The sequence below is a fragment of the Hydra viridissima genome, unplaced genomic scaffold (genome assembly GCF_058129835.1).
Source record: "Hydra viridissima isolate aposymbiotic clone 2 unplaced genomic scaffold, HvirCarnegie_v1 scaffold_16, whole genome shotgun sequence".
Lineage (NCBI taxonomy): Eukaryota > Metazoa > Cnidaria > Hydrozoa > Anthoathecata > Hydridae > Hydra > Hydra viridissima.
Window position 1 is genome coordinate 8,368,021 of NW_028324315.1, and position 16,938 is coordinate 8,384,958.

At 36.0% G+C, this 16,938-nt stretch overlaps 2 protein-coding genes across 2 annotated transcripts; both read right to left on the bottom strand.

Moving 5' to 3' along the window:
- On the bottom strand, nt 1–1,773 carry LOC149877919 (uncharacterized). The gene has a single exon (XM_090073620.1). It carries the CDS (start codon nt 1,771–1,773, stop codon nt 1–3), a length of 1,773 nt encoding a protein of 590 aa, XP_089929746.1.
- A 7,258-nt stretch (nt 1,774–9,031) lies between these two features.
- LOC149877920 (uncharacterized) lies at nt 9,032–10,063 on the bottom strand. Its single transcript, XM_090073621.1, has one exon. It carries the CDS (start codon nt 10,061–10,063, stop codon nt 9,032–9,034), a length of 1,032 nt encoding a protein of 343 aa, XP_089929747.1.
- Between the last annotated feature and the right edge of the window lie 6,875 nt (nt 10,064–16,938).

Below are 16,938 nucleotides of genomic sequence, written 5' to 3' on the forward strand. Positions count from 1 at the left end.
CTACTCTTTCCACACTTTACTGACAGCAAGATTTCCTTTATCCCATGAAACCACATTAGGATCAATTGAATTGCATTCATCACATTCAGCGACAACTTGCTTCACTGTTTCTCTGTTAACGTGGATACCAGCACGCGAGCATAACTCCATACTCTTGGAAACTCCCATGTGTGCTATTGAATGAACTTTTTTAACCTGCTGATTATCGTGTTTATAAATGATACTACATTCTTGTGTTGCAACTTTGTGTTTTATCCACTTTGCTGGCACTCGTGTGAGTTCATCTGCGACATTTTTTGTTGTTGGTATCCATGTAACATTTACATTTATGGCATAATCCTCGACCAATTTTCCAAATATCTGAAGCCTTCGTCGGATTAGCATTTCACATTGTCCAGCACATTTTGCAGGTTTGTCACGAGTCAATTCGGAATTCAACCAGCTAAATACACTATGAGAATCAGTTTTGATAGAGACATCACTTGGATTCCATTTCAATGCCATATTGAGACCTTCAATACATGCATCCAATTCAGCCACGTTGATATGCATTGCATCAGACTTTGATCGGAGCCATGTCGCATCTTCTATTTTTTTGTCACCTTGCATTATCACAACTCCTTTTGCCAGCGAACTTGCATCACACCATACAGTAAGGGATGCATTTGGTTTGACATTCCATACGCCTTTGGCTGGATCGCATTTGATGACTTTTTCCACGACCTCCTTCATCATTTCATTAACGTGCTTATCCGTTATAGTTTCATCCCAACCTGCCTCGTTTGTACATCTTTTTATAAAGCTGCATGCGAGTCTCAACCATCCAGCAACTGGTAGATTAGCAACCAGATTACCACACAATGAGAATATCTCCCTCTTGGTGAGCACATTTTTTATAATGGGAATCTCGCGACCTCTCTTCCAAAACATTTCCCTTGTAGACGGATTTACTGTTACTTCCAATCCTAGTGCACGAACTGGGTTTTTGCCAAAATATTCAGCTGTTTTTGCGTGAAGACCCCATTTCTTCAAATGTGCCACCAGCATTCTTCCGTTTCCATTGGTTGCCAAGGTGTCATCAATGTATCCTCTTGTTGATTTTGCGAGTGCAGAATTTTGTTGGAGAACATATTGCAATATTGAGCTCATCATCACAGGTGCTAGGTTCAAACCGAAGTCCAAACGTGTGAGCGCATATCGTTGATCTTTGTAAATGACAGTTTGGTAAGGCCAATGTTGTGTATGCACATGAATTTGTAAGTATGCTCTTTTTAGATCCACCACAGAATCGTTGCTGTTTGCACTCATGAGTCTCCAATCTCTCATTGCATCGTTGATAACATCCGCATCCCTTGTAGAGGCTTTTATATAGGCGTTGAGTTCGCGATAATCAAGCACCGGTCTTATCTTCTTTTTGTTATCTTGCATGACGCACATCAATGGTAGTAATCCTTTAGCTTTGCCCATACTTTTCTCGTCATATTTGACAAGTATGCCTTCTTTGATCCATTCGTTAATTTCGTTGTCGAACGCTTCACGATGTTGATTAGATACGTTATACTGACTTGTTCTGTTCTTCATTTTAGGTTCGTTCTCCCACTCCCAACTAACAATCCATTTTTTGCCATCAAAATAAGCTTTGCTTGCTCCAATTTCAACAGTCGCAACGCGGGGTGTCGATGACAACTTAACTAGAGAATTACAGAATTTTAATTTCTCAGTGCCAATTTTCAGCTCATCACACAACTTTATTAGATCCATGCCCATAATCATGTCGTATTTGTTTATTACTTCATCCAACGAATGGGAGCTTGCTTAATGCATTGGTGTTATCAATGCATTAAGCAAGCACCCATTCGTTGGGTGGTGTATTTTAGCAACAACTTCCTCACATCGAATCATTCCGCCCATTGTTGCAACATCCACTACACGAATAACTTTATAGTTAGATGGCAGTAGCTTCTTGGTAATGATTGATTGCGAGCAACCAGTATCAACTAGCGCTGTAGCTTTTCTTCCGTTTATCACCAAGTCGATAGTAGGTAGTACTGTTTCGGGACGAGTTCTTGTAGAAATACCTAATGCGAACTCGTCCCATTTAAGTTTTCCTGGTTTTGTCGACGTTTGTAACAGTCCTTCGCAGCATGTTTATGCGAGCATTTCTTGCATAAAGAGGTACATTCACGTGCAAGTGATTTAATGAATCGCAGTTGAAACATCGCATTTTTTTCTTTCTCCGAATATGACTTGTCATTACTGTCCCATTTGTTCGGTAACTTGCATTTACTTCTTCATTCACAGGTAAACATGCCTCCTCTCCCCGAAGAATGGCACGCAGAACAGCACCATCATTAACCCCAATGATGAATTGATCACGAAGTCGACCGTCTCTCTCTGAAGGCAAGAACTTGCATTCTTGAGCTGCTCGAATCACTTGATGCGCAAACGTCTGTATCGATTCTTCATTGCCACGATAAGTTTTCCCAAATTCATACCGTGAGATTAACGATGATTTTCTTATTTCCAACGTTTCAAGTTTCACCACCAACTCTTCGTACGAAACGTCCTCTGGCAGTTCAGGTGCTGTTAATTCTTCCATGGTATTGTAGATTTTCGACGGCAGAGCAGCAAGCAAATACGCTACGTGTCGATCTGCAGTAATATTGTTTGTCACGAAGAAAGAAGTCATCTGCCGAATAAATCGCTTTGGCTGTCCATCTTCATATTGCGGAAATAATAGACACGCCCGGTTAGCTTGTTGTTCTACGCATTTAAGAGCCATTTTTTTGTTTTTAATATGTTTCTTACTTGTCAACAACCTCGACCACTTTACAAACAAAATTGTTCGCTATATATAGCATTTATATTTCGCTATATATAACATACAACTTGTGACTCTTGTCAACAATTAATAATCGTTATAAAAACCGTTATAATAATAAAATTATGCAGCGTGTGAATCTTGTCAATAATTAGCAAAGCTAATTATTGGCACATTATTGACGCATATTAAAATCACAACAACTAAATTTTTATAAAGCTGTTAAAACAACAATATGAACTATGATTGTAATACTCAATAAGACATGTGCCTTTTTAAAAAAATTGTGAAGAAAATATACTTAATAACAAAAATATTATACCTTTATAAGATGTTATATTATTGTACAGGGACTGATGCTGTTATACTTTTGTACACGGACTTGTATAATACAAATCCCCACATAATAAAACATTTTATAAAAATGTTTAATGTTACATTACAAAGATGTTAAATTATATGATGTTAATAACATGACAATATATCATCTAATAAAAGATGCTATATCATTATAACTACTAGACATTGCCGATTCTGGCGCATTGACATTTTCTTAATACTACATTGACAGTTTTCCATAGTTAATGAATTCAAGATGGCGTCGTATTTTTACGATTCTGACGCATTGACAGTTTTCCATAGTTAATGAATTCAAGATGGCGTCGTATTTTTACGATTCTGGCGCATTGACAGTTTTCCATAGTTAATGAATTCAAGATGGCGTCGTATTTTTAATTTTCTGCAATCATGAATTGTGAATTCTAACGAATTGTCATTTTTGTTGACTTACCTTTTTGTGTCCTCGATAATCTTTTTGCACTCTGCGATCAAGCATTTTGACTTAATTGAAATTTCTTTGTTTTCCTCGATAATCTTTCTGCACTCTGCGATCAAGCTTTTTGCATCTGTCTCTACCTCGTGTTCTGGACCAAAGAGTTGATCATAGTCCATAAATGTAAAGCACGGTTTTAGTTTGTAATGTCCAATGGCTAGCGTGTGAATTCCGTCTTGCAAGATGTGTCTTTTGTCATCGTTAGCGCTGAGTGCGACTTTGTTGATTTCTTCGGTGTAAATGTTATGCTGATGAGATCGGATAACGTTCATAGCTGCAAGCTTTTCATTTCCACTTAATAAGCAGTCTTTATAATCTTGATGAGTGATGTGTTTTTGAACGACTTTATTTTTAACCCCTTTGCATCTTTTCTCTTCTTTTTCATAGGTTTTGTAAGAGTAGAGCTTAGGACGAAGCCCAACAAACTCTTTAATTAGTTTTCCACCGGCCTCGTCTTTGAACATGCCGATAATCTTATTATTTAACCCTACTTTAAACCCAGCGTTTTCAATAGCAGGATGGTCTTTAGAAAAGTTGCTCGTGTCAAATTTGGTTTCAAGATCGTCAGAAATGTCTTGATAAAAATCTTTCGTTTCGATTTCATAGATGAGCGAGTCAGTGTCAGTCATGAGTAGTTTCGCGCGATCTCCGTATTTAGGTTTGATATAGTTGTAATGGAAATCAAACATCAAAGTTTTGCTTATGTCTAGAACGCTTAGTCCTAAGTAAACAGGTTTGTTGTAAAAGAGTTTTGTTCTTTTCATATGAACTGCAGTAAGGTTTTCATCAAAAATGGTATTTCTATCATAATTAGACTTTCTTGACAATTTCAAGACTTCTTTTTTAGTGGTGATTAGTTTAATATCAACATGCTTTCGAATATTCTCCATGGTTTTTCCAAAGACAGAGTTATTCATGAGTTTAAAAAATTCTTTTTTAAACTCGTTTTTAGCTTTTGCTCTTAATCCAGTGTTGAGATCGATGTATTGTTTCATGAAGGGTTCTTCTTCAAAGGTGACACCTCGATGAATTTTAGTAGTGATCAATCCAAGTCGTTCATAGAGTTTTAGGTTTTCATGATGAATGACGTATTTTTCTTTGTTGTTTAAATTAGGAACGAGCTTGTCCACTTTATTAATTTTTAGTCTTTCAGGAGCTAAAGGATAGTCGTTGTGTAAATCGTGTAGGCTTTCGGGATAGGTTAAATCAACTTCGAGAATACAAGGCATGGATTTCCAATTAGCGAGTTCCTCTTCAGTCATCCATCTGAATCCTCTAAAAGGAAGAGGCTTACACATAGCCCATCCATATAAATTATTTGCGTCTAAATACTGAATGAATTTCGAAGGTTGTGAAGGATCATAATCACTCATGTATTTGTTATTAGCAGTTCCATGTCGTTTGCTGATCATGCAAATTCCACCGCGTATCCCTTTTTCTATCATATTAAGCATATCAATATCAGACAGAAGCTCTAACCGAATTCCAGTTAGTTTTAACATGGCATCCCAACCCAAACCAGGTGAGGTGTAATACGAAGCAGGATCAAGCTTGTAATAGGTACGGCACACGTCTCTGAAATTTTCAAAGATATCAGCAAGTATCAGAACGTCAGACATGTTGTACAGTTCTTGATAATCTTTAAACGTTTTACATCCAAATACATCCCAAACGTTTTGAGCATGCGCATAGTCTTCACAGCTTATTCCCTCATCATTCAGTTTGGAATAGAATGATTCAATAGGAGGCAATTGCGTTTCGGAGAACTTTTCAATCGAGTCCACCCAGTCATAAGGGTAAATACCTTTTTTTCTTAATAAATCAAACTTTTCTCCAGAGTAATATTGAGCAACGTTTTTGCATTGGTCGTTGTTTAGATTTTTAGCTAGATCTTCTAACTTGAAACTCATGAACCTGTAGCTGTCGATAAACCTTAGCTCTTTCCATACTTCCTGAAGTTTACCTTTCTTATTAATAAATTCTCTTACTTTGATTTTTTTCGAGAAACTGATATATTTTTCTTCATTGTTGGGTATGCAATTGAGCTTTCCACCTAATTTCTTGATGAACAAATGACTGTCATAACCGGACAAATTATGGAAAATGATGGGTATGAATTTTGGAAGTTTATAATTCAAGTTGCATTTGTTATGAGCAGCTCCTCGATACTTTCCAGTTAAATGACAGTGATCCCACACTTTGTCACTGTTAAGATCTGATTCACAAATGACATAGAGTTGCAGTCTCAAAATTCTTTTCATCCTCATCCGTTACCACTTTCTTTTTTACTATATCAATCTTGTCGAGAATCTTTATAAGGTCAGCTTCAAGCATGGTTATAAACTTTTGAGCTACGTCATCCTCTTCGCTTTCAGCTGTGTACATGACTGGTTCTCCTTTGTAAAGTCTATCGTCAAAGCATTTGATATAATAGCAGAAGGAGCTTGGAACGTGCTTTTGATATTGTTTGGTGTACGACTCTTTCGAATTCGGTGTGCAAGTGTTAAGAGGTTTGATGAAACTTTCAAAGTCTGCATATACAACGTATGGAACTCTCATAGACTTGTTATAGTTTTTAAAATGAACGGTCGTTCTTTCTTTAGGAAGTTCGATTCTTACTGCATCGTTGTCATAGCAATAAGGTTGATGCTGTTGAAGCTTTTCTTCCTGGTCATAACCTTGTAAGCAATTTCTGCAATAATACATTTTGTGCTGATGATTTGATGTTTGTGTAGATAATAACCGACTCAAACTTCTAATCACGCAATAATGGTCAGTGTCTTCGTTTGAAATAAGCAACAAATCAATGCAGTGCTTTCGATCTACAAAGTCAGATATTTTCAAAGGGTAAAGTTTTTTATTTTCATACCCAAAGACGTTGATGCTAATGTCTGGATTATTTTTCTCAAACTTATTGATTTTATTAAGCTTGACAGGAAACTCCATTCCTTCCCAATTCAGTTCTTCTGATTTTAGAACCAAGTCTTTATCAATTCTTTCGTTGTCTCTATTTTTTAAATTCAACGCTCGAGTGACTGACCATTTAAAGCATTGATCGTCCTTGTTTTCCATGTTGATGATTGCCTTTTTGTCTTTCAGCTCTTTAGACAGCTCAATATAGGAAGAACCGCTGATAGGCTCGTAATCAGTAAAGTTAATGTCCATTCTTAAAATCTTAGATATAGTGCAATTAGATCCTAAAGCATTGTATTTGACACTACTTTCCAAGACTTTTCCTTCCATTTCACCCATGAGCTCTCTTACATTTGTAGTTGCTAGAACAATCTCTGATCTTGATGAAAAGCTTGCTTCCCGAGTCACTTCTTCACCAGTCATCATGCTTACAGATTTCATTTCACACGTTAAAATAATTCTTACCTTTGTATTTCTTTCCCCTTCCATGGTTTGAATGGCAGACTCTCTCACCAAATTAAAAAAGGTTGCAAGGTTGTTATATCGAGAAGAAGGTCTATAAGAAAATTGTCTCACAGAACCCTCCGCTGAATGTTTAGTCATTTTAAACTTTACTTTAATTGGTTTTGGTACAGGCTGTTTATACTCTGTTTTTGATACAAGCGATTTGATAGACTTTATCTTTTTATCGATTTGTTTTGCTGATTCGCTTAACTTCTCCTTGACTACTTCAGGAACGTAGGGCTCTATCCATTCTTTAACATCATTAAACTTATTTTTAACATAGGATGCCACACTTTTTGCAGCTGTCTTCAGACTTGAAAAAAATGAAGGTCTCGGTGGAATGACTGGTTTTGGTGTTATGACAGGTGTTAAATCTAAAACAGGCTCATCAAGGATGTTTTTTTGCAAATGAATTGGTTTCGGAGCAATAGGAGGTTTTACTGCAGGTCTTGGTGGAATGATTGCTGGTTTCGGAGCAATAGGAGGCTTTACCACTGCAGAAGGTTTGACAACAAACCTTACTTTTGTCGGCTTTATTGAAACTTTTGTAGGCTTTATAGAAACTTTTACAGCTGGTCGAACAAACCTAATCATGGTAGGTCTTTCAGGCAGCGGTCTTGCCTCAGTCGTTCGTCTACGAAAAGTAGCAGGAGCAGAGAAAACTCTAGGAGGCTGCAAAGCCATTATAAGTTCCCCCTTTCTCATTTTAGAGTATCCTCTTATTTTTTGCCCTTTGGCAATTTCTTTTAATTCTTTCACCGTTTTGTTTTCCATTTTATTAATATAAATTTTTTATTTATACCATTTTTCATTTTTAAATTCAATATAAAGAATTTAAAAACTTCTTACTCAAGAAATCTCATATTTGTACCCATCTACTACTTTTCCATTTCTACATTCAAAGTAATTCCATCCATGACCTGTCTTTTTCAGTGCCTCGTAAGCAGACTTGTATTCCACTACCTCACCAGTATCAACATGAGTTATTTTTAAATTTAAAGGATTATTTCTAATTAAACCAAGTCTAACATATTTAGGATCAAGAGGCTTCTTTTCTTTTTTCTCATTTTTTCTCGGTCTTCCAACTGGTCTCACCTCTTTCGAGTTTTCCAAAATGACATCTTTATCAATCAAGTTGTTCTCAACAGCAATCATCATGAGAGACATTTTATTGTTTGACGTTTTGGAAGCATTATTTTCTTTTAACAAATTTTTTAAAATCTTTCTTGTGTAAGGCATATTTTTATTATATCAAGATTTTATTTAAATCATTTTTTTTCATTTCTAACATCTGAAGAATTTACATGGATTTGAAGGATTCTAAAGTTTTCATACACAATGTCATTGGAACCTAGTGAGTGATTTAAAATTGCGCTTTTTAGATTTCCAGAAATATTTTTCTTCTCCTCGAAATCACAATCCAAACCAAGCACATAATTGTCAATCATTCTTAGCTTTTCTTTTTTAGGCAAGACTTTCCAAGTACTGAGATGCTCTTTGATTTTCTTTTCCATATTCTGTCTCACCACTCCATACAAGTAGGTAAAGCTTGCCTCTCTCTTCCTCACTGTACTCTTTTGGAATATTAAAATTTCCGTTTTCAGTGACGTAAACAGATTCGTGAAACACACCTGTTTTTCCAAATGCAAGAAGCTCAAGATGTCTTTTTTTATTTGCGTCAGTCTCTTTGATACTACATTCTAGAAAAAATGGAAAAAACTGTATCATTTTATTCTTCTTTTAACAGATTTAAATCCTTTTTAGGTCTACCCACGGGTCGATCTTCCTTCACGTCTTTAATCAATATGTTTTTATCAATCAAGTTGTTTTCAATCGCAAGCATCAATAATGACATTTTATTGTTTGACGTTTTGGAAATTCCGTTTTCTTTCAGCAATTTTTTCAAATCCTTTTTCGTATATCTCATTTTTATTTTTAAAAAATATTATTTTGAAAACATTTCAATAAACAATATTCATTCTGCTTCCATCTGATTTAAGTCTAAGCAATTTATCGGAAATGAGGACGGCAAAAGCTTGAGTGTTTGCAGGAACGTTTGCATTAAATGTCGCTTTTATTTGCACATCTATCACTGAAGTTTTTAACCTCTCAGCCTGCTTGCTTACATCAAAAACAAAAAGAGGACAAATGTATCTATAATTTAAGGCAGTCAAATTGGGCTGAGATATAAGTTCGTTTACCCCATAAAGTCTATTGTCAAACTTAGAGGCGTCTCTATAAGCTCTTGAGTATTTGTTTTTATTAAAGTCTAAATTGTAATCAACAGCAGGATATCTTTCACTGTTTAAAGTGACATATATGTTCTTCAAGTCGCAGTGATTAAAGACTGCAGGATTCTCTGTTTGACTTCCAGATTTATTGGTTTGAAATCCAACAATGACATACCTAGGCCTTTCACTAGCAGATCTTGCGCTTAGCCTCCAACTAAAGTTGTTGGATACAGGAACAGCGATGGTGTCACATTGTCTAGATCTGAACGAAAATGGAACATCTACTTTTGATTCAATGATTTTGTAAAGATTGTTGCTAGCTGCTACAGAGGGTGTGACATGAGGCATAAACAAAGATAATTTAGTTAAATCTACTTTTCCTGCAGCTGTTGCTTCTGTTCTAAAAATAGCATCACTATCGCTTTTTCTCACAAGAGCAAGTGTATGCTTAAATCCATAGAGCACTTTATCGTAATCGTCGCAAAATCCAAAAATGTGCTTTAAAGGAATGCAGAACGAAAACGTTCCTTTTTCTTCACTTTGCTTGATGATGTAATCTTGTCTTTGCTTAAATCCAGTGTTGTTAACAAGATCTGCTAAAGCTGTTGTGTCTCTTTGCCACAGCTGGTTCATACCCTCTGAAAATTGAAACTCTACTGGATATTTGAGGAAACCAATCATGGTGGTAGCCTGTCCGGGTTCGTAAACGGTCTCCACCTCTTGATTCGACAACTGATAAGAAATCTGACTGAACATATACATGATACCGTTGTTAACAAGAGCAACGACGTCTGCATCAGCGTAGGAAGTTCCATCCGCTTTTAAAAGTCTTCCTTCAACCAAAAGGTAAGCCTCAGATGGAAGCGTGAACAAATCTTGTTGCTCAATATTGATTCTTATTTCTCCATCCACGTTTAGATTCTTATTCACTGGTTCGTATTCATGAAACTCGAATCTCTCAATTTCTTCATCAACAATAATCTCTTCTGTAAAATTTAAAACATCGGAATTTGCCATTTTTATATGTCGAAGAAAAAAATTTTTTAGATCCTCATGCAATCAAAAGTCCATTTCCTCTTTTTACCAAGTCTTGTATTCTAATCGCGTTGTTCTTTGACAATCCTGATCCAAACATAGAATATTCATTTATAACTGGTGGTGCTGCTGCCGCTGCTTTGTTAACAATGCTTGAAATAATTTCCTTGCTTTTAAGACTGAGATCATTCTTTGCAGCTTCACGCGGTTTTGGAGTTCCAGTCTTGGCATACAATTTCTCAATGGTCTTTTTACCTTTATCAATAGCTACGTCTTTAGCAGTGGAAATAGCTGCAGAAGCCAGCTCTTTTCCTGCAGATTTAGTAGCCATGATGGCTTCTCTTCCCAGTTCAGTTTTTGCAATTTTATTAGCCAAAGTAGATGCTGCTCTTGAAGCGCTTGAAGCTGCTGCTCTTCTCAAGAAATTCTTAAGCGTGTCCATGATTCCACTTCCACCCACAATATGCTTCTTAACATATCTATTTCTATAAACGATCATTTTTTTATTTCTAAAGATTTTTTTTATTTCATATCGATATACGCCATGATATCCTTGTACTCGTCTTTATTAATCCTATTCTGCCTCAACAGCTCGTCGCAAATGGAAACAGCTACATTTCTCGACTCTTTATTTCCAGCATGTCCTGCAGCGATGCTCAAGTTCAGATTTTCCACAAGAGCATTTGGATCGCTTGGAAGAATAATCACACCATTGCCTTTTTTGACTTTGGTTTCACTTTTAATTTCTTCCCAAACAGGCTTTATAAGTTCTCTGTATTTTAGACCTTTGGAACCTTTTATCTTGTTTGATTCTGAAAAAATAGCACCAGAGTTGAAAAGAATTTTTGTATAGTTATCCTTATCTTCTTTGCTTATAGCGCTGCTGTTCAAAAGAGTTTTTGAAATGTTCGGATTGGTTAGCAACTCCCAAAGACCTTGTGTTCCTTCATACTTTTCTCCTCCAACAATGATATCATTTCCATCCACCTCCAACCCCATTTTTCCAATGTACATTTGTTTACCATATCTATTAATTTCATAAGTTCTTTTTTTAGAACTCTTATACTTATTTAAATAGACGGATGAAATGTCTCCTAAATGATTTGTCTCATCAAAACTGGGAGGCACTTGTTCATTGCGTCTTTCTTCGATGCTTTTGATCATCTTTTCATTGCTTTCAATCAGAGGCTTGTAAAGCTTGCTCAAATCAGTCTGAAGATTAGCATCATAAATATTCTCATTCAAACTATCTTGATAGATTCTTTTTCTTCTTTCAACAAATTCTTTTACCAGTTCATCCCTCTTGTTAGGGTCTAGTATTTTAAAAAAGGACATTTTTTAAAACGCAAGAAAAAAACCTAAACGTAAACTTATCTACGTTTAACGACTACGTTGATCCTTTTTTAGATTCGCTTGCGAATCCGTGGAAAATCTATGATTTTTTAAACATATTGTTGAACGCTTTTATTGCATCTTCTCTTCCTTTTTGGATCAACGACTCTTTAGTTATCTCGTCAATGTTGATTTTTGTTTTAGTTCTTATTTCTTTCATCAGACTCTTAAACTTTTGAAGCTCGTCTAAAATCAATTCATACTCTGAATCGCTCACAATGTTGTCTACTAATGCCTTTGAAATGTGACTGTTGATGGTGTTCAATTTCGACTCGGCCAACACTTTAATCTTTTCATGCTTCTCCGCTTTTAATGCTAGTTTTTTGTTGACTTGTCCTCCTACAATGGATAAAAACCCCATTCCAATAGCCACACCTTCACACGCAATCGCAATAGGAGCAGCAGCGATGGTGCTCAAAGTTCCAATTCCAACAACTCCAAGTGCAACGCCACCTGCTTGCAACGTAGAGTCTACAAAAGAAATGATTCTGAAAGCACGATGATACTTTTTGCTGAGATGCACTCTCTTTTTCCTCTCGTTGTCCATCTCTTTTTGGACTTCGCTTATTTTCTGAAGCCTATAAACATGCCCTCCTTCATCTGCAGGAGCTGTTGGAAGAACTGGATAAAGTTTAGACTCGTTGAATCCATGCGCTTTTGCGTTAGATTTAACATCGTAATTGTATTCCATTTTATATTAAACGAAAAAATATATTTTTTTTCACTCATTAATGAAATTGACAAAGCCTAAACTTTCCCCTTTTTTAATAATGACATCTGACTTGCTGTTACTGTGAATTTCCATGATCACATTATCCACCGACTCTGATATTATAATTTGATCATTGAAATAATCCAGTTTTGATTTTATGCTTTCCCTCAAATTCACTAAAGCTAATCCGCTTTTAAGTTTTATTCCAAACATAAAAGTTATTTTCTGATGACTCAGTTTATTGAGCGTAATGTCTTTTTGAGCAAATATTTCATACTTACTTCCCACTTTTACAGGAGGATGCTTCAAATACTTGTCGAAAAAAAGATATGATTTATGACGAGCCTTTCGATCGTTATTAAAAAAATTTTTTTTATGCACATGATTCTCCATTTTTATTATCACAAAAAAATTAATTTTTATAATACACCATTTTATTCTTTATATGTGAGGAATAAAATGATTATCGTTTTAAGCAGCAGAAGCACACACTCTATATTCATCCTTTTTAAAACCTTCAATCAACGCCTCAATCTTTAATCTATTTCTTTTCTCCTCCTCATCATTGATGTAAATGATAAAGTTGTTTCCACCCGTTTCATTACGCATATCTTGTAACAATTCATTATATATATAATCATCATATTCATTTTGTTCTTCAACACTCATCGAATTGTAATCTAAAACTATAGTATCATTGTAAGGTCCATTGTAAGGCAAATCTTCAGGATCATCATCATCTTCAGCGTCAACAAATATAAGTCTATTGTAAGACCTATCCTCAGCAACAGAACTATCATCGTCTTCGCTTTCATAGAGTTCATCGCACTGATCTTCTAAAAATTCATTATCTGACATACTCATTGTTATTTTTTATATGAAAAGAAATTTATTTAACTCAAAATTCAAATTTTTTTTATCTGTACATTAGATCCATGGAAATCACTAGTGATTTTTTAAGCGTAATAATAGACTTGTCCTAGAAGAAGGTAAAAGCTTCCGGATTGACCGACTTGAGCATCACCAGAGTTGAGCGTGACAACGAGTCTTCTACCAGCTGTAACCGTAGGCATAGAATCTGCTTCTCCGAAATTTCTATAAAAGGAGATGGTGGTGGTGGATCCGATGGATGAAGTGGATTGATACAAAAGTCCAGTCGATGTGTTGTTGAAGGAAGCTACATTTGATCCGTTCCATGAGGATAAGTAAAAATCTTCCAATCCAGAAGAGGAAAAGAAGCATGTGCTGTCACCGTCATATCCTGGAAAATACGTGTAATTGTTGGTGTTGTAAGGTGTCCAAGGAGTGAGTACAGTGCCGTTACCTGGAGGTGAATTCCCATCGTACATTCTAACTCTAGATTCCCACCAGTTTCCAGAGGCGCCAATGATGTGCATCCTGATGTATTTCAACGACACACCATTTCCTTTTCCGTTGGTGTTCATCAAAACGTATTCGCTGCCGTAAGTGGTATTCATATATCGAAACGTTCTGCTGTACAGCTTGTAAAGAGGTATGGCTGCAGGAATGGAAGCAAGTGTGGAAATGAATGGTTGAATCCAGTACGTGATGGCTGTGGCATTTCTGTTGACGAGTTGAATGGAGACGTCGTTTCTGAAAGGCATGTCCAACGTGAAATATCCTCCCAAGGAAGTGGTGTTAAACATGTTGCAACCTTGCAAAGAATTGGTGTAAAAAGCTCCTCCCAATGGTGAAAAAAGCAAATCAGTAGCAAGTCCTGTTTGATCCACTCCAATTCCTTCTGTTGTTTCTACATAATTCCCTACATTGATTTCTCCGTCAGTAAAGATTCGAATGAAAACTTGACCTGGAATATTCGTACCAGAGGAGCTGTATAAAGCCAACCACAATCTTCTCAGCACACCAGATTTTCCAGAAAACGCAAACACAGGAGAAGTGGTTAGTGCCGCCACCGTCTGAGACTTAAACCCTAAACTGGTAAAGCTAGATCCTGGAACGACACTGGTCAAACTTGATTTTTGCAACAGCAAGTCTACATAATTCTTTGTAGTTCCATCTTGCGCGTTGACTGGATCAGTCACATTAATTAATTTGTGCGAATTCAAATCCAAGTCTGCTGTACCTATGACTGCTCCACCCGAAGCATGCGTGTCTACATAATTTTTTGTAGCTGAATCCGAAGCTGATGTAGGTTCAGCTAAATTAGTTAGTTTATGAGCTGTCATGTTAATGTCGGTGTATGAAATAGCGTTGTAAGAGACTTTGGTGTCTACATACCCTTTTGTCGCTGCGTCTTTTAAAGCGGTAGGATCGCTCACATTGATCAACTTGTGAGAGTTCATGTCGATGATTCCAGTGATGGTGCTGGATCCGTCTGTTTTAACACACTGACTTGAGCTGACGTCAACGTAGTTTTTGGTGGCAGCGTCATGCAAATTGGTCGGTTCGTTCAAATTGATCGCCTTGTGAAAGTTCAAATCCAAGTCTGCAGTTCCAATCGATGATCCTCCTGACGAATGCGTATCTACATAATTCTTCGTAGCTGCATCGTGTGCGTTGGTGGGTTCACCCAAATTGATGATTTTATGAGAGTTGTAATCTAAATCTGCAGTGATGGTGCTGTTTCCATCTGTTCTGACATAGAGATCACCTGTTATAGCTGTTGCTGAATAAGGATCATAAAAATACCTCCCTAATTCAGTTCTTCCAAATTTGTCAATCATTTTTTTAATGAGGGAAAAAATTTTTCACCAAAGTGTGTTAACAACGCTTTGAAAGTTCGCTCCTTCCTGTAATTTTTTCAAGACGTAGAGACACAAGTGACCACAATAAGACGTATCACCAAATTGAACTCTCTCGCTGTTATAATAAACAGGGCTTTTCAAATAATGAACTAGCTCGACAAGAGGAGGTTGAGCATAAGAGTCAAAACTGTATTTTTTGTCAGCGTCTTTATACCAACACACCCAATGAAATCCATCTGTGCTCGAATCTCCTGTATTCACAATGCCGCATTCTTTTTTCATTGTCTTTTCTGGCAATTCATCCCTCACAAAAACACCTCTAAAGTTTTTAATTTTGAGCTTTTTCACAGCATCTATTAATTGAAAGTTGGTCAGAGGTTTGTTCGGTAGTACAATTCCTTCAACGTTGATCATTTTTTTAAAATTCAGAAAAATTTTAAAAATTTCACATGTGAAATTCTATGGGTTTTTACATTTCATCATCCTGTTCTATTTCATCTTCTTTCACCTCTAAATTCAAGTCATCACACATCATGATGCTATGAGGTAAAGATGCATTTTTTACGATGACAGCTTCGACCAGTTTAACTTGAATAGACACAATCGAAGGACCAATATACACCCCATCAATTCTAAGTCCTCCAATAGCATAACATCTTTGATTGATAAAATCATGTCCAGAAGATAAGACCAAATTTTTATTATGACGTTCTCCTTTGACTCCATTTTGTATATCAATATCTGTTTTCTTTCTATAAAATGTAGAAGTAATGGATATTTCGTCTTCAGATCCGTGAAAATTCGAGGAATTTTTAGTTATATACATTTTGGCATAAAAGACTGGTGCTGCTTCAGGATGTTCAGCTTTATATTTTAAAATACTCAATTCGTTTGAATTAATTTGCTTTTTTCTTCCTCCCTTTTTAAGCTTGGCTGACAATTTATCCACTTCACCTCTAATAAACAAAGTAATTTTTTCCATTGTGCTAATAAACTTTTCTTCTTGTTCTGTCTTTCCTTTCTTAGCATCAAAGCAAACGAAGGACATGGAATAACCAGTCAATTTTTGTGTTACCGGTTCTTTATTCTCGCATACGCCATACGAAAATAATATAGGTGTTCGTAATACAAGAGGACCATCTCCAGTTGGATAAGAATATTTTACTGGTACTTTTTGATATACGACTGGTTTTGTTGCCGCGTAAATTTCTCCAACTGATAATTTGCTCTCATCAAAATTTTCAATTGTAATAAAATTCATTTCTTTTCTATATACAAGATTTTTATTTAACTCAAAATAAAAATTTTTTTCTTACCGTACAAAACGACGCGACTATTTTTGCAAACGTATCAATTCTTCATTATTCACCCATGAGTTGAAAGAGTCTGGATATCCAAACCATTTGACTAAGGATCTGTTCTTTTGCTTACGAATGACTTTTTCAATTCTAAATATGTCTTGATTAGTCTTTTGCATTTCTTGTTCGTAAAAGGTACCTTTAATTTCTTCACCGTTAGCATCAACGATTTTATACGTGGGTGGATTAGTATGCTGAACATTTAACACGGTAAAAACCTCTTCAGTCCATCTCGGTGTATACCCCTTTTCAAAATGAGACTTCTTTTTTACGATCCTCACTTTGTCACCCATTGAAAATTTTGGTTTTGCTGGTAATGTTTGATCCTTTCCATACAGATTCCACCATACCCTACCTTTATTCTTTTCATCGCTAGCTTCCACTGGAGTCATTTTGATGGAAGAGTGCTTGGTG

Excerpts from the sequence above, each read along its gene's own strand:
- LOC149877919 (XM_090073620.1), bottom strand. The coding sequence starts at position 1,773 with ATGATTATGGGCATGGATCTAATAAAGTTGTGTGATGAGCTGAAAATT.
- LOC149877920 (XM_090073621.1), bottom strand. The coding sequence starts at position 10,063 with ATGTATATGTTCAGTCAGATTTCTTATCAGTTGTCGAATCAAGAGGTG.